This window comes from Camelina sativa, chromosome 2 (genome assembly GCF_000633955.1).
Source record: "Camelina sativa cultivar DH55 chromosome 2, Cs, whole genome shotgun sequence".
NCBI lineage: Eukaryota > Viridiplantae > Streptophyta > Magnoliopsida > Brassicales > Brassicaceae > Camelina > Camelina sativa.
This window is the reverse complement of record NC_025686.1, coordinates 2,499,741-2,517,319: the sequence shown is the minus strand read 5'-3', so window position 1 is coordinate 2,517,319 and position 17,579 is coordinate 2,499,741. Positions and strand designations below refer to the sequence as shown.

At 37.9% G+C, this 17,579-nt stretch overlaps 5 protein-coding genes, 1 long non-coding RNA gene and 1 pseudogene across 7 annotated transcripts in view; 3 read left to right on the top strand and 4 right to left on the bottom strand.

Annotated features, from left to right (window-relative positions):
• The window catches only part of LOC104715466 (glutamic acid-rich protein-like), a gene marked incomplete in the record, with an annotated part of 2,139 nt that extends 963 nt beyond the window's left edge, over positions 1-1,176 (top strand). The window contains 2 exon segments of the mRNA XM_019233709.1: positions 339-559; positions 817-1,176. Of these exon segments, the coding sequence (XP_019089254.1) occupies positions 339-533 (195 nt within the window).
• Positions 1,566-3,597, bottom strand: LOC104715458. The gene is made up of 6 exons (XM_010432866.2): positions 3,445-3,597; positions 3,058-3,268; positions 2,870-2,948; positions 2,233-2,429; positions 1,994-2,152; positions 1,566-1,918 (listed from the first exon to the last, which is right to left on the bottom strand). Exons 1-6 carry the CDS (start codon positions 3,516-3,518, stop codon positions 1,721-1,723), a joined length of 918 nt encoding a protein of 305 aa, XP_010431168.1. The 5' UTR covers positions 3,519-3,597; the 3' UTR covers positions 1,566-1,720.
• Positions 4,728-5,728, bottom strand: LOC104747490. The gene is made up of 3 exons (XM_010469131.2): positions 5,420-5,728; positions 5,141-5,314; positions 4,728-5,025 (listed from the first exon to the last, which is right to left on the bottom strand). The coding sequence occupies exons 1-3, from the start codon at positions 5,726-5,728 to the stop codon at positions 4,816-4,818; spliced, it is 693 nt and encodes a 230-aa protein (XP_010467433.1). The 3' UTR covers positions 4,728-4,815.
• On the top strand, positions 5,966-7,820 carry LOC104715450. 2 transcript variants are annotated; one of them, XR_755927.2, is made up of 6 exons: positions 5,966-6,107; positions 6,482-6,535; positions 6,615-6,686; positions 6,834-7,104; positions 7,194-7,273; positions 7,365-7,820. It is a non-coding gene; the product is annotated as an uncharacterized LOC104715450 (long non-coding RNA). The 2 variants fall into 2 exon arrangements; XR_755926.2 differs by having other exon boundaries at positions 5,966-6,180.
• LOC104715442 lies at positions 8,163-9,185 on the top strand. The gene has a single exon (XM_010432850.2). It carries the CDS (start codon positions 8,234-8,236, stop codon positions 9,074-9,076), a length of 843 nt encoding a protein of 280 aa, XP_010431152.1. The 5' UTR covers positions 8,163-8,233; the 3' UTR covers positions 9,077-9,185.
• On the bottom strand, positions 9,264-14,934 carry LOC104715432 (two pore calcium channel protein 1). The gene is made up of 23 exons (XM_010432843.1): positions 14,620-14,934; positions 14,133-14,276; positions 13,929-14,036; positions 13,562-13,657; positions 13,326-13,456; positions 13,046-13,106; positions 12,803-12,969; positions 12,605-12,710; positions 12,422-12,499; positions 12,212-12,273; positions 11,997-12,069; positions 11,817-11,882; positions 11,581-11,724; positions 11,441-11,498; positions 11,165-11,272; positions 11,016-11,079; positions 10,765-10,933; positions 10,492-10,556; positions 10,221-10,311; positions 10,020-10,106; positions 9,860-9,931; positions 9,681-9,718; positions 9,264-9,589 (listed from the first exon to the last, which is right to left on the bottom strand). The coding sequence occupies exons 1-23, from the start codon at positions 14,737-14,739 to the stop codon at positions 9,493-9,495; spliced, it is 2,205 nt and encodes a 734-aa protein (XP_010431145.1). The 5' UTR covers positions 14,740-14,934; the 3' UTR covers positions 9,264-9,492.
• LOC104747484 overlaps positions 15,269-17,579 on the bottom strand; it is a 3,318-nt pseudogene continuing 1,007 nt past the window's right edge.

Below are 17,579 nucleotides of genomic sequence, written 5' to 3'. Positions count from 1 at the left end.
TCTCTCTCTCTCTCTCTCTCTCTCTCTCTCTCTCTCTTTGTTTAAAAATCTGTCAGTCTTCATACTAGTTTTATAGATGGTTTAGCTTAGTTGTTAATCAAAGAAGACTAAAATCTAAATTCCTAATTTCAATTCTTTAAGAAGAACTATAAAGGTCTGATGAGCTTTGATGAGGATTCAGTCTCTTATTTTTGTTAGCAATTGTTAGGTTGACAGGATTTACAAGCTCTTCTTACAAGTTGGGTGGTTTTTTGGGAATTTTTAACCCTGATAAGTGTTCTGCCCCCAAGCCTGGCATTAACATTTTTTTTTTTTTTTTGTTTATTGTGGTTCTCTAGCATTCGAATGTGGAGTTCGTTGAAGTTGTGAGAGGTTATTATCGCCCAGGACCTAGATCAAAGTCCTACATTACCTTTATGGCCAGGGAGAAGCCTGATGGACCTCTTGTGGAGTATCAAGCCAAGTGTATGGTTACTTTGGACAGAAAGAGGCATCCCATCCTTTGTAGACCGGCTCCTACGCCAATGCCTTGATACCAAAAGTTGTTCAATCAATCAAGGTATGGGCTTCTCTTAGCCAACTTTTGTTTTGCTCTGTCTAGACTCAAATCATGTTTAGAGAAGTATGTCATTCATAGATGCTTTTTTCCTTGGAAGCTATGCAATATCACACGGTGCTTGTCATGCATATATAGATGTATTACGATATGAAGAAGAAGGAAAAACAAAACAATATGTCTTGGCCAAGCATTCAGGTCATGCATGATTTCAGAATCATGAATTGGTTTTCTTTTTTTTTGTGCGTGACCTAGGATAGGATTGGGGGGGACTCAAAAGGATGGACTTGGCAAAGGGCGCTGTTATAACAAGTCAGATTATCTCGTTTCTAATGATCTAGTGGATGCAACATTTTAACTTGTGGTCTTAATAGTTTCGTCTGTTTTTGTTTTGTTATCTATCATGTGTCGACACTTCGGTAGTATTTATTCAGAGCACTATTTCTTTTCTTTTAGGTTTAGTGGTGCTTCCGTTGCTTTGGTTTCAGTTTGTTTATCTAAAACTTGTGTTCATTACTGCCATACTTGAGGGAATAGAGCAATGTAGTTTCTCAAAGACGTTAACCATCTCTTTTTGTTTTGTTTCCGTTAAAAACAAAAGGCATCTACTAGTTTTACTACTGGTTCAATGACGCTGCTATATATCATATTAATCAACCGATGACCTGTAATTTTGTTGTAATCCACCCAAAGATTTTTGGAAGAAGATTGTCATTCACTCTATGCAACCATTTGACGGAAACAAAAACAAACAACTACAACAACAACAATAACAGTGTGTATTGTTCAAAATCAATAATCTTCAAACTCTCAAAGTCACTTACATCTGTATGAAGCCGTCCTTGTAGGTTTAGTGGTGCTTCAGTTGCTTTGGTTTCAGTTTGTTAGTCTAAAACTTGTGTTCATTACTGCCATATTTGAGGGAGTAAATCAACGTAGTTTCTGAAAGACGTTAACCATCTTTTTTTTTTTTTTTTGTTTCTTTTAAAAATAAAAGGCATCTCCTTGTTTTACTACTAGTTAAATGATGCTGCTATCCTATGTAACATATTAATCATCCGATGAACATTAATCTTGTTCTAATCCATCCAACCTTTTGACGGAAACAGAAACAAACAACTACGACAATAACAGTATTGTTCAAAATCAATTATCTTCAAACTCTCAAAGTGGCCAAAAGATTTTAAACTTCCCATCGTCTGGTAGTGTTATCCTGAAATAGCCATTGTTGGCAAAACTTGTTCCCCATGAATTTTGGACCACCAAAAATTGTAATCCACTTCTTGTCACACCTTCAGCTAGGACCAGAAAAGCATGTTCTTCCAATATTCCACCTGGACGAGCTGGTACATTAAAGATGTCCTACAAAAATAATTAAAATGTCAAATTTTATATCAATTTTATTTTCATGTTAAAACAAAATCAGTTTTTACTTACCCCCATTTCAATACTAAATAGTTCAGGATCCGCCTCAACAACAATTCCCAATGGAAATGTGGCAAACTTATCATAGATAAAATCTTTAGTAGCATCTATTTTAAACTCAAAGTCGCCTTTAGTTTTCACGCCCTTCACTCCTGGTCCTGATATTTTGTTCTACACAAAAAGTTTTTAAGTAATTATAGATAGATGTATATATTAGGAATTAAAAGAACATATGTATAAAACTCACTTACATCTTTATGAAGTCCAACATCTCTAATGTATTTGATCGGTATGTTTAGATTTCTAAATGCATACTTATCATTTTGGTTTCTTCCTTTGATGTACTCAGCTAAATCACGGTATGATAAGATGCGGTGTTCGGCGAGGGGTTTATCCTTGTTGTAAGAAGCTTGTAAAAGTCGTGTAATAACCACTGAACAACAAGTGTCTACAGAAACAATAAAAAACAATTATAATTATAAATTAAGTCAACTATACTCCCTAGGTTTCTAATTTATCATAATTTTAATTTTTTCACACATTAAAAATCTTATTAAAACTTGACTATAAAATTCTTGTTTTTTTTATAAATTTCAATTTTCTATAACTTCTAAACCAATAGTATTTAGTTATTTATCTTGAACTTTACAATTCATCATCATAACCTAAAAAGAAGCCAGTTTTAACAGGAAAATACCCAAAAAGAACAGTTCAATTCGGTGGAGTTCCAATCACTGAAATAAACCGAAGTGAACCTATCCGATATTTTATATGGTTAATTTTGGTAACCAAAATCAACCCGAAAAACCGAATTGACCAGCTGGGTTTGGTTCGGTTTACCAGAACTTGTAGGGCTAGTTCAAAGTATGAAACTGTAAGAAAAAATACCTTCATGCTGATTAATAGCATCACCGAAAAGCCCTGTTGGTGTATAATCTCTTAAAATGCGGCTACCATCACCAAAGGGCTACCCCATACAAATAAAAAGAGAGTTAATCTCAGAAATGATAATGTCGATCTAATAACGAAAACTTAGTGAAATTTGATTAGTTTGCAAGTCTATTGACAAAAAGTACTGGTATTTTGCTTTCAGATCCAACTGGTTGGCCTTGTCCTTGTTGGGGAAGTTCTTGCTCCGCTGGTTCTCCCTGGGCTTGGTCTTGTTCCTGTTTCAGTCTGGCTTCACGCTCCCTTTTTGGTTCATTTAGAGGGTTTGGCTGTTTAATTTGTCTGGGCTTTTTTCCAATAGCTGGTCCATCTTCTTCCTCATCATCCATCACAATTTCCCTGAAATTCAAAAACAACGACATTGGATTCGTCAACTCCACAATAATAGTGGTAGAGTATTCCATAGTATAATTAATTTGGGTTGGAATTCGGTTTCCAACGGTTCTGGTCTGATATACAGGAACCAATCAGTTTGCATATGTGAAGTAAACCCTAAAAGTTTATAACTTTCTTACCTTAGCCGTTTCGTCCCGATGAGCAGCGATCCGAAAGAGAAATCTTCTTCGTCTTCTTCTCCTTCCCCTTCCATTGTTCTGTCTTCAATTCTTCTTCTTCTTCTTTGTAATTTCACAAAAATGTCTGCTCAGCCGAAGTTAATAATGTTCCCGAAACTGAAACAAGATTGAAACTTTGAGACAAGAGAAAAACGTCAATTTTCAATTGGATCTTCAAAATGTGTTGGGCCTATAATGCATTAATGTGAATTACAAAGTAAAAAAAAAAAAAAGTTAGATTATTGGGCCATCATCTCCTATGCCAAAGCCTTGAAAACCAATACTATAATGTGAATTACAAAGTAAAAAAAAAAAAAGTTAGATTATTATTCCCACAGATTTTCTTTCCCTTTCTCCACAAAAACTTAATTAATTCACCACAAAAATCTAAACAATACATGATATGATTTTGTCTTTTTTTTTTTTAAAGAACAAAGTAGAAGACCTCATGCATACTACAAAAAAGAAAAATTTGCTTAATAGACATAATAAATAATTATACCCTAACGAGTCATAAAGTAGAGTATCTATCATGTGATGGTCATCCCCATAATTGATCAGTATCACAAACTCTAGATTATCTCCTTAAAACGAGATATGATCTTGAAGATTGAAGTGAGTTTCGCACATCCAGAGAGAAGAACTTGTTTAAAGTAGTCCCGAATGATATGATGTGTTCTCCCTTGAACAAAGCCACTATAGAACTTACATTTATTTTAGCCAACCAGCATGAGGAGGAGGGATCCATTGTCTGCTTCGGTCCCTTGTTGGAACTCGAGGTAATTTTTAATTGGTTCTCTCATTCTGGTTTTGAGGCTAGGTTGCTTTTATTCCCTCCCTTTCTTGCTTCACAATCTGGACTACGATTAATCTTAAAGAGAAAATCATTATTTGATTTCCATATACTGATTTTCTCGCAGGTTGAGAGGAGCATACTTATTTATTCGATCAATAATAATCCGAAAAGAATAAATGCATGCATCCAATATTTGTTTGCACCAAACGCCAAACCGCCTGCTCGAAAGGACAAGTTTAAGATCATATGGTTAAGGTTTCTTCTTCTAGGCAACATCTTTGGCAGATCGTGTCAGCAGGGATTGTCCTTGTTCTGAGTTGAGTAAGGAACATCTATTCACCCATATTTTACTCTTGTAGTATTCTCTTTTAAATTCATATTCTTATTCTTACTCAAGTTGTGGAAAACATATCTGTAAAATCTTTAATTTATTAATCTTATGTCTAGCTAAGCACTAAAACAACTATTCAATGCTTGGACCAAGATCCGTTTGAAGAAATCCAAAACCAGAAGCTATTAAGAAAAGACATTTTAGACTACATATCTGGATCTAGCTTGGGACTTGGCCTGCAAAAGATAGGATAAGTCTTGCGTTCTGATTTCTTCTTGGCAACCTTGGCTTGATACTCTACAAGAGTATCATCCTCGTCAGACTCTTTCGCCATGAAACTGATATACGAAGCAGTCCACGAACCAGGAGAAGACCCTGTCATTCTTACAACATGATCCAATTTCACATCGGTTTCCTGAAAGAAAAAAACACACCCCAAAAGACACAAAAACAATCAATTGATGTATAGCCACCAGTTCACACATGCATCTCTTAAATCAATAAAACAAATGTCAAAAAAATTTCATTACGTTTAAGGCATTGTATTTGCGAAGAGACAATCTGGCCATGTCTTGTGCGTATTGAAGCTGTGTCCTCCCTTCAACCGGAGAATGTTCATCGTCCAGTGATTTAAGTTTGATTGCACCTATACCACCACACCATCGGTTAGCTGGAGGACCAGTCCCTTCCTCCACCAGAAAGCCCTAAAACCTCCAAAAACAGATTTCACCATAAATTAATTAAATATCATTTGATTTTTTTTTTTTACTATATTAAAATTTTCGAATCATGTATGTATGTATACGAACATCGCTAAAGCTGAGGTTCCGTCGATAAAGACGGGCTTTACGCTCCTCTTCTTCGTCCGTATAAGAGTCCGAATCTGGTGAAGTGTATTCTCCAAAACCATCCACTAACCATACTGGAAGATCCTCGCTTGTTGAATCTCCGTCGCTATCAGCAGCAGAGCTTTCATTGTCGTCAGAGTCGGATATGTCCTTGCTCATAGAGGAAGCGCCGGAGGATTCTCCAGTGGTTGTCTCTACGGTCTCCGCCACCGTGGAAGCGAGTTGCACCGTCTCGGCCTCTGTCTTGCTTGATCCCGAACCCGAAGCCATGACTGGAATAAAAGAGAAACCCTAGATTTCGCAATTTGGGTTATTTGTTAGCTACAGCTAGGGGTGTCAAACGGGCCAGATGCCCGCGGGCATAGCCCAATAAGAGGCCAAGCGGAGCGGGCATGGGCTTATTCATTGAAGCCCAAAATTTTGCGGGCATCGCGGGCAGGACCCGTTTGGTCGGCGGATTCAAGCGGGCATGCCCATCGCGGATTGCGGGTCTGCGGATTACCCGATGGTCCATCGATATGTGGAAACGATGACGAAGAACAGAAGAAGATGATGGATGTTCCATCGCCCATCGGTAGAGATTTACAACTGATTTTTATGGTCAGATGATTTCATCTTCTTCTTGACTTCTCTACCAATGTAACATCGGGTAATCATGTTCTTCTTCTTCTGTTCTTGACAGTCCCACTTACCATGTCTTCTCAATTTCTAAAACTAACAAGGTAATTAGAGATTTACAACTAATTTTTATGGTCAGATGATTTCAAGTTGTACTAGCAAGAGTTATAGAAATTGTGAATTTAAGTCTCAGTGCTGCTTCTCAATATGTGTTTGGTTCTTAAGTCTCAGTCTCAGTTCGTCTCATAGGTAATATCAGATATGGTTCTTGATTCCTTGATACCGATGATGGTTTGCTCACATATCTTTTGATTGAGCTTTGATTAGCTGGCTTATAGTGACTTGTTTATGACTCATTTAATCCAAGTTTGTCACCAATCTGATTTAATTTTTTAAAATCTGCAGCTTGATGTGGATGCTGATTCCTTATACTTGATAGCGGATGCACAAGTTATGGCGGTAAGCAAGTTCATTACATATTTCTATGATTTTTATTTTTCTTTCTAGTTTTAGATGTTTATCTTCAAGATTTTGGCAGATCCAATACGGAAACCCAGATAAACTATGTGTACCACTTGTGGAAGCTAACAAGAATGGTGGTGATTTAGTAGTAAGTTCTTTCTCTTTTAGATCTTTCTTTACTTATGCTTGGTGTATATATATGATCGGGAATCTTATCCTAGAAGAACAGAAGAACTCGTTCTGCAAACTAAAGATTTGTACTTACTGATACTTTGTTTGGGGTGAGAAAATGCAGGAAGCATATGCTAAATATGTTAGAGACTTTTGCGTGGGAGTTTTCGGGCTAAGCCCTCTAGACACTGCGGTCTCCTCAGACAGTTCATACAGGCTTTGATCTTGTCTTCTTTGTGATGTTCTGAGTAGCTGAGACGAGAGCTATGGATTTGGGTGAAATAAAAGACTGTTGGTGGCCATGGAAGATACACATAACTCAAGGAGCCGAGATGATTGTTCTATTGACTGGTGGACTCAAGCAGTCTGCTTGCAGATCGAACTCAATGGCTAAGGTTCCAATTTATGGTCTCTGTATTGTCTATTAGTCACTCTAATTCAGTTCTTGTCATTTGATTTCTTCTTTATCGTTTATCTTCTGCAGAGTTTTGGTGGCTTCTGTGCACTTTACATACTTGAGCTTTGCGCCGGAAGAACTCAAACAAGTGCTAATAACTTGTTCAGGTTTCCAATTATTTCTTATTATATGACTAATTTACTTGTAGCTTGATCCACGTTGGTTACCTAAATTTCAAATTTGGATTTCTTTACGTAGATGATATTTGATGCGACTCATTCCTTGAAAGCCATTCAACAAAGCTGCCGCTGCCGCTGCTGATCTCTTGGCCAAGATATAGGATTCGCCTCCCCCATTATATGATGTTTTGTTGCTATACATTTAGAACGAATAAGTTCTGTTTCTCTGAAATCTTCCCTCTGTTTTTCGTTACTCGTTAGTAGAGATGTCAAAGCCCGCGGGCATGCCGTTAGTCCGCAAAGATAGGCGGAGCGGACATGGGCACTGATACGTCGCCCCCGCCCGCGGCGGACCTGTCCGCGACGGTTCACTGAAAAGACGGGCCCATCACGGTCGGTCCATTTGGGCGCGGGCATGCCCGTTTGACACCCCTAGCTACAGCAGTATTAGTAATTTGGGTTATTTACTTATTTATAAAGTCGGCCTTGAAGAAATAAATAAAAGAAAAAAAATATATATCAAAGTCAGGGGTGTTATTGGAGAGGTAATTTATAAATCCATATGGAATTGTAAATTCTAGAAATCAAAATACATGAATTTTGAAATAACATGTTTTATCCTTGGATTTGAATCCTTCTATTTTACACTTTCAAATCCATTCAAATCCATTTAAAACATAATGTGGATTTTGAAATCCAAAAACAAATCATTGAATGAATAACATGGGATTTCAACAAGTATTTGTAAATCATGGAACCAATAACACATCATTTTGATAAGTATTTTAAAATTAATGATTAAATAACACATGATTTTTGTCTGGATTTCCAAATCCATTAAAATCATAGAACCAATAACCCCCTCTCAGAGCAAATAAACATTACAAAAAGGGTCTGATAGTGCACCGCACCGACGAATTAGGGTTTCTTCTGTCTCTTCACTCAGGGATGAATCTTTCTCCGTTCAAGAGAGATATAGATGAGCTCATAGGCGAGTTTGTGGAGTGTGATTTGACAACGTTTGCTGATATGAAGAGCGTGTGGCTATCCCGAAAGTTTTCTTATATATATGAAGCTAGTCCTACCAGCAACTTAGCCTTTTTCATGCAGTCGTTATATGCGCATACCATTGGTCACATGGTTAGTATTGATTCTTTTTCACGGAGACTTGGAGGTCTTTATTGTCTCTATTGCCTTTATGAGATCCAACCTTTTAAACCCAAGTTGAGAGTTTATATCTCACTTCAAGAGCTTGGGAAATTTAGGGATCTTGTAGTCGAGGCAAAAGATAAAGGTGTAGAGATAGCTGCTGCTGTGGCAAAACAAATGCTTGATAGGAACATGTTTATATATGGAGCTGTGGGTGAAGAAGATTCTGCAACCAAGAAACTTAATAGTCAATTAACAGAAGTACAGAAGGCACGAGTGCGGTTTGCCTGTGATAAATTACTCTCTGAAACCGAGATCGAGCAATTTATTCATTTGGATATGGGTAACGAAGTTGATCTGAGTTCCCTACATAAAAGGTCTTTAGATTATGCAGAGGCCAAGAAGCGTGCAATCAAAGGAGCAGGAAAAATAGTGGAGATTGAAGATATAAAGCACATATCACAAGAGAAAGAGTTGATGGGAGAGAAAGTGGAGAGATTGAAAGAGGAATGGGATGCACAAAGAATTTCATTATATGAACAAACCAAGCTTGATGGTCTTACTAGGACACAGAAACTATTGAAAGATGTGGGACATGATGAAGATGATGGGTTTGATGAGCTTGATCGCTTACTTTCTTAGAGCTCATTTCGACATTTGCAATCACCGTTTAAAGTTTAGGATGCCCACAAATGAAAAAGCTCTCTGTAGATATGGCATTTACAGGTAGATTTTGATGAATTTTGCCATTACTCACTCTTTATCAATGATTATCTGTTGTTTGATCAGCTAATGTGAACAGTCAGGTTGCGTCAAAAAAAAAAAAAAGGGTCTGATATGTTTCTTCATTATGTAATTCATTACAAACACTACGGGCTACTACGTAGTAGCAAAAGAAGGAAAAGCCAAAAAAATCGTATAACACAATCGTTAAATATTTAAATATTCAACCAAAGGAAGAAAAAATGTAGTCACCTTCTAGATTATATTGATCTCTTCATATAGAAGAATCCAAAAGAAAAGTAAATAATCTTTTTTAGGAGCTTTTAATTTTTTTATTATGTGTCAGCAGAAGTAGAACACTCTGGTTTGCTGAGTTCATCACCCAACATGTGATGAAGAAGTGTATCAACTCTTTGACTCCGGGACTTCGACCTTTATAACAATTTAACAACAAAAACAAAGATTCAGAATTTTTGAGTCTACTGTGAATATTAACAACCTAAGATTTGATCTCTCTACTTACCCTGCAGATCGACGCCGGTTTCTTCTTTCTTGAGAATCCTGCAACCATACAATATAACGGGATTAGAGAAACATTGCGGATTAAACACGTATCAAAAGGCTCTTTACTTTTGCAATATCTGGAACATCTGTTCATTTCTGTGTTGTAACCTTTTTGGCAAGTGAAAGACGATAACTAACCTGTCCTTGACATTTTTCTTCTTCCTCAAGATCCAGCTCAGCAAAGAACGCCTCCAAGACAAAGGCAACAACCTGAAACAAACACGCATAATCAATCAATTACAACAATCACGGCCTCTGGTTGGTTGAGATCGTAGGCAATGGTGTCAGTGAAACTCACCAAATTCAGCAGAAGTAAAATAGTGATGACGTAGAAACTGACGAAATACGTTATGCTCCACCACGTCCCCGTCAAATCTTTGTAGCTCTGAAGAAAACAACATTAAGAGTAGTTTAAACTATTGCACCATTGTGATTGCGATGCTTCTTTTTGGACATTATAATGAGTCTAAAACTGGGTCTAACAGAAGAGTGAAATTACCTCCATCCATACTTGCCAGTTACCCATAACTAGCAGATTGAAGAGTGTGACCATTCCATTGGGATAGTCGTTGAAGTTGAACAATAGATAGCTGAGTTTTTCCAGTCAAGAAATGATCATATACGGGAAATGTTTCTCTCATAACAATATATACTCACTAGCAACCACAGGAACAGAACAGGTCTACTAAGTAAGACTATGTTGTTCATAAAGTCAGCTATCTATTGTGGTGTTCATAAAGTCATTTCGGTTTTGAAGTCAAAAAGGATACTCTTCCTCAGCCATTTCGGTTTTGAAGAGCTGCTTGTTCCCAGCATTCACAAGCCCCCCAAACAACTATATATAAATGAAATGAAGAAAGTTTTATATCTGGTATGGGAATCAAAGCCGAGAGAAGACAGAGAAAACACATGAAAGTTAGCTGTTCACTGGTTCCTAACACTTTCAGATGAAGCTATAAGAGGCTTAGTATAAGCAAAAACGAAGAGAAAGACCACGGCTTCAACATATGTAAGCATGGATTATTCAGAGTAGTCTGATTTACCTGTACGCCAACAGAGCAGTAGATACACAGCACGCAGAAGATGGTCCCCAGATATGGCATCAAACTTGGAACAAGGGTTATGAATGTCGCAATAAATGCTCGGTACCGCTGGACGTGCATAAGAAGCCTTATCAGTCTTAACATTCTTGCAAGGAGAAGGTACCGGATCCTATCAATGACAGAAGAGAACCAGAGTCAGACTTGTACAAAACAAAACCCTTGTAACAAATATTGTCATAGTTATTCCTCACCATTCTCCGTTTGAGAAGAAAGTGTTCTCGTCTGGAGTTATGAAGGTAGCAGTTTCCCCAATAACTGCGGATACAAAGATTATCAATTATAGCATAGCCAAATCAATCACTCAGTAAAACAAGATGAAATTGCTGCTTCAAGAGGTCACCTATGACCCATGTGACTAGAAAATCAAATCGGTTTGCACCCTCCCTCCAGTAATTCTCAAATCCATATGTATAGATCTTCAGAGCCATCTCCAACACATATATCCAACCTGTGAAAACATTTATAAGAAAAAAACTTAACTCCTGAAAGGGTGGTCGATAAAAGTTGGCCATTATAATCTAATATTAATCCAAAAAAACTACTTTACTCACTGTTATAACACAGGAAATAAAAGAAAAATGCAGAGAAGGTAGTGGAAACCTATTCAAGTTCTTACCAAAGACAAACTCGGCAACCTGCCATGGCTTCTGAGCCGAGCTTTCTTCGATATCAAGCTGCATACCAAAATATGTTATGGCTTATAAACGAATTAGGAATTACGTGTCAAAGAATTACACTTATGGGAACATGATATACCGTTGTTTCAACAACGACAGCAATTAAATTGAGAATGAGGATGAAAGAAATAGCGTAGCCAAAGTTGGGGCTTCGAACAAGGGCTCTCAATTGTTGTGATAAGGCCGAATGGTAAACTTGCGGAAAGTTTTCGAAAAGAGATGGCTGCAATGAAAACACAAAGGGTCGCTTATGCAAAAATATAGTGGAGGTAAGTAAATTTTGACAGAAGAAAAATAAAGTATATGTGGACTTACTACTTCCTCCTTTTGGAATCTTAGAGCAATGGCCTGGCAAAGGTCAGCAAACTCATCCTTGTTTATCTGCTCAAAAGGAAACAGGGGAAAAGAATCTGTTATTCATCAAAAAGTGTATGTGAATAGTAATCTTAAGGTCTATCCCTGATCATATGTGCCACCTCCTTCGCAGATCTCTACCTTAAAGTCACGAGTATCATCAAGCTCATCAAATATCAATCCGAATTCTTCTTTTGATATCTTCGGCAAAGTCCTAAAAGGACAAAGGAATGCATATCAGGTCTACAAGTTAAAAGAATAAAAGGGAAGAAACCAAGAACAAGTATATAAAAACCATATCCTTTTTCGATACATAGGAAAGATACAATTAAATACGAAAGGTCATAGCAACATACCTGTAATTAGTCAACTGTTCAAAGAGCTTAATGCATTGGTCCTTATCAATCTCCCCGTTTTTCTGTTAAAACACGACATAAAGAACGAAGAATATATATGCTCAGCAAAGTGGTTAACAAGACTCTCCTTTCATGAAGATTTTTTCCCAAGGGGAACTTCCCCGCATATCTCTAGGAGTAAATGTAATCCTTATGCGTGGATGGACTTACATCTGAGTCTATAAGACCAAAGGCTTTCTCCAGCATTCTTTTCTTCATTTGATCCATTCCAGATACTTGTTTTGCGAGCTGCAAAAGGATTACATATGATATGACACATGGTGTCGAAATATGTTAATGCTTTTGCTCTAAATGTTGACATAAGAACCATAAAAACATTAAGTATCAATCCACCTGTTCTTTGAAACTGTCATAAATGACGGCAAGAATCAAGTTTGTGACGAAGTAGACACCAATTAGCACGTAGAGCACGAAGAACACCGCAGACCAGCGAGAAGACCTTACAAGACGGAACAAATTAGTCACTAAATTACTGGATGCAACTCAATACAAGCAAACTGAGACACAAATGGGGTTTCACCAAATACATACTTGTATGCAGGAATCCAGACATCAGGATTGTTGGATGTTGTGAACAAAATAAACATCTGATAAAGAGTTGCACCGTAAGAAGTAAAGACCGTGAGGCCCTGCTGTGTGTCCTCAAACATAACAAAAGCAATCCAACTAGCAAATAGTAGGAACAACATCCATAGAGCCTGTGCAAATATTCAAAGAGTTATAACATAACATGAGAATCAATATGAGTCAAAAATGATTGGGAAGGCCACTGACCAAGATATTCAAGTATGTGCCAAGCATTCCAGACAGAAGGACAAGGGTGTGTCGAAGTTCCCTGTACAGAATTTAAAGAATCGTAACTTTAGGGAATGTGATGACGGCAGTATTGAGTGGATTTAATAGGAGGAAAAGTAGGTGAAACAATCACACGTCTTCATTTATCATGCATAAGATGATCTACGCATTCTCTGTGACTCTGTCTATAGAGATATAAAGACATATAATCCATGTAGATGTAGTTGATAATAAGAAAGAAGAAGAGATCTACTAATACCTTATGCTGAGGATGAATATGATAACTCTCACGTATGGGGCGATTCTAAAAGGAAGAAAATTGAAAGCCAGCGGAGACAGATATAGAAAGTCAACCAGCACATCAGCAAACAAAACTACCACGCAAGCAACCTGAAATCATGATGAAGACGAATTACTCTTCTTACTTTCTGATCACTTTTCATCAAAAACAAAAAAAAGAAGCACAAAACTGTGAAGTAGCTAGTAAGGAAATACCTTCACTAGATTCAGGCGACTTGTCCAAAAGATCCGGGACCCTTCATAGGATATCGGGAAGAAAGTATGAACAAGGAGTATAGCCAGGGTAATCACCTATTTGGACAACGCAAAATATTATAAATTCAGCACAATGAGAAAGGATCTTGGCGTCTGTGTTGATATAAAGTTCCAAACAAATAATCAAACGAGAGAAACTAGTCTTGAATAACAACTTAAGCCTTCTCAGGATTTAAAGAAACCAAATACAAGGCAATTCAAGTTTTAAACAAAGTGGATGTATATGTATCTCACGAGCCCATCTGCACTAAACCAATGCATCTATAGCGGAAATCAAAGGCAAACAAGACTTAAGTTCACTACTTACCTCATAAATAATGGATTCTGCATTAGTCAAGTACGGTAACTCCCCCAGGTAATAGTAATCTCTGTCTTTGCAAGATGGAGTAGGATTTTTTTCACACCACAGTGGTTGCTGCAGAACAATACAGGCAAGAGTAGTATTACTTTCAAGTTGTCATTTTCTTAAGTTTTTAAGCAAGGTTGGAATATGCCAAAGATTTGTCCCAACCTCAAAGAAGTTGAGGAAAAGCAGAGCGAAATAGTTGAGTGACCAGATCAGATCCAAGCGTGTGAAGATGAAGTAATACCTAGCAGACTCCCCAAAACTCGACTGATCAAGTATTTGCTCAGGAAGACCAATACCATCTTCAGCCTATATATATGATATACCACATATTAGAGAGTCAACCCACACAAATCGTTTTTGTCATAAAAGACGAAAAGTTTCCCAAATCAGCAAAAAGATAAAAAGAGAACATCTCTAAAAAAGAAGCAACAAAACGTTTCAGACATAATAAAACAAGAAATATCTCAATTTCAACCAGACAATGATGCTAAGTTATGAAGTAATCATTCAGAATAAACAATTCGACTTCTCAGCTACTCAAGTGATAAATACATTAGAATCTCTAATCGATGTGATCAGTATATAGAAACAATTTAGAAAAATTCAAGAATTCAAAATTGTAGGGCGTAAGAGAGAAAAAAAAGAGAACCAGATCAACGAGTGCAGCAGCTTTCTGAAACGGAGTACCATGGGTGATAGCTTCTGATCGACGAACTCGATCCGTACCACCACCACCACGACTATCTCTACCAATCAACGGGTCTTCCATTTTCTTTTCTCTCCGGCGAGAAATTTTTTTTAAAAAAAAAATCTGGATCGAATCGAATTAAAATGTCAAGAGAAACCTAGTAGCTTCTCCTGAGTGATTGACTCATACTACAATGATAAGGATCAAAAGGAGACACAGAAGATAGATGCTGATGGCCCAGAAGAAGTAGTTGAATTATTTATTAAATTATTTGTCAAATTCGTTAGATCAAAGATCTTGCAGACAAACACGTTCATCCCTCGACTATTTCTTGACACGTGCCTTTAGATGCTTATTTGGTGTCTCAATTTGTAATTTCTTTTTTCGTTTCCCCAATTCACACTGTTTTTTTTAACATTCTATGACAATTGACAAAGGAGCAAGTAGATCAGGATCCAAATAGAAAAGTCAAAACCGACAGCGTGGTTTTGTGGTCCTTTAATTTAGATTTTGGATTGAATCTTAAAAATAAACGAAACCAAAAAAAAAAAACCCAGAAAATGACAAACAGAAACAGATAATAGACGAAAGTGTATAGTAGAATATGTCCTAGCATAAGAAGGCGAAGCCGAAGACGAATCTGAAACTAAAATGTGTCAAATGTGGATAAAGCTCTCTGCAAGATGACATTAGATAGCAAAAATTAAATTAAAACTAAAAAATGCTCTAAAGCTCTACAATGAGAGAAGGAGAACAAATACACAAAACGCCCTACACTACACCAAATGCTGTACCCTTTAGACAAAAACCATACAAGAATCAGAGTTCCCTCCACACCACACTGACAATAATAAATATATCTCTCACTAAACCGATGATCTAACAGAATAACCAACTTTCCATTTCCTTCCTTCAACCTCTCTCCAACGACCTGTTTCAACATATATAAAGAATAAGTAACGAGCATCTGAGTTTTTCTTTACACCAAACTGAACTTGACTTCGTGTTTTAGGAAAGCTAACCTCCAACTGGTTCCATCGCCGCATACCAATAGCTTTAAAACTAACCATTTACTTTGAGACCTACACAAGTTTCGAAGCCCGCATCAGTGTGGAATTCAAGATTTAAACAATCATAACATAAGACTGTTGAGAACAAAAGGGAGCTTTACCTTCTTCTTTTTTCAACCTTAGACATCGCCTTTTGATTTCTTCCCAGTGACAATCTGCATGATGCGAAGCCCTCTGCTAAAAGCTTCATTGAATAATATCCTCGTTTGCATTGATTGGAATCCAGGCATCCACGACAAGAACGCTACTGGAACCATTATGAGTATCCCAAACAATATGTCATACATGCGAGCAACAGAGACAACAGCGTTCCAGAGAACCCTGTAATTCTTCAGCCATCCCCTTTGAGTCTGTGCGATCAGCAGAATTCCCCAGCCGGTTGGGATGAATGCAAGAAGACTCGTGAAGATATCGATGAAGCTGAAATGCGTGAACTCCAGCAAAGCAACAATCACCATTATGGCAAACACAATCAAGAGGAACTGCACAAGTCTGTACCGTATGTGAGCTTTTGCAGAATACTTGTCCCGGGCGTACTGGATTACCAGGAAGAACCCAAATATGGCAAAGATGTAGAGCCATGAATACATGTAGACCAAAAGGCTAGTGGATCCACTTGCAATTTTGAGCTGGTATACAATCCCATACTGGAAGAAGAAAAACCGGAGGTCCAAAATGATCTCCACAATTGTTCCTGCTATCCCAGTGTTCCTCAGGTGGTCCTGTTCCTCATACCACCATTTTTCCCAGCTTTGTTCAGATTTTGTTGAGATTCTGCCTTGGTACCAGATCCAGTTCATAAAGTCTTCAAAGTCGTAGACTGTCTTCAGCCAGTCAAATCCTGATGGGTTGAACACAAATGGGGCCATTATCCATGAAATCACCAGGAACCAGCTGGTGATAGTCATGGCTATGTAAACCAACGAGTCTTTGGCTACTGGACTGTGTGTAGCATAGACTACGAGGATCAGCCCAAGCTCGATGGCCTTCACAAAGTGACTGCGTGCATACAGTCGGTAGTTCTCAGTAAATCCCTTGTGCTCCACAACAAATCCACGTCCAGTGGCTCTATACTTTGCCCCACCATGGAGAATAGTTCGACCGAAATAGTGAGCTCTGGTCCCCATCGAGAATGTGTAGAAGACAGATGAAAGCTGAATCTGCATTCGAATGAAATTCCATATCGCCAGAAGGAAACCCTCCTCGAGAGACCATTCAACAATCATTGGCAGGGCAGTGAACAGACCGAGCTGAACGATGAACTGCTGGTTCAAGATCACCCCAAGTGCGGCGTTGGTGTCTGTACTGTCTGCTAGAGCAGACTTCTCAACCCCGCTGAGAGCCAAATAAACCCGCCCCCAGAGGAAAGCGTACACAGTAAGAATGACCATCATCGTGTTGAAGAAAAACCCGACCGTTGTGTAGAAAAAGGATAACATTCTGAAGAAATCAAGCCTGTGACCAAGCCGGTACACATCTCGGCTAAGAACCTGCTCTCCGTTCCCACTCGCTACCTTAGCCTCAAACATTGATATCTGATTCAATCCAACATCGCGACCCTTCCCAACCTGAATATATGCACAAAGACAAAGGTTATGCAAATTGCATTGCATATAGGAGATAACAAAGTTAAAGTGCATGATTATAACAAAAGTAGAATTATATGATCGTTGTAGCAGTACAGTTAGTTAAAAATAATCCAAACAGTGGACTCTTCCCAACCTGAATATACTCGTGGTGGGTGACGTTTCCGCCCCTCAATGTGCAATTAAACCCGGCAAAGATGTCCTCACTGATATTTATGACTCTGGAAGCCTTGCTGATGCCACCTCGACTCAAGAACCAGAATCT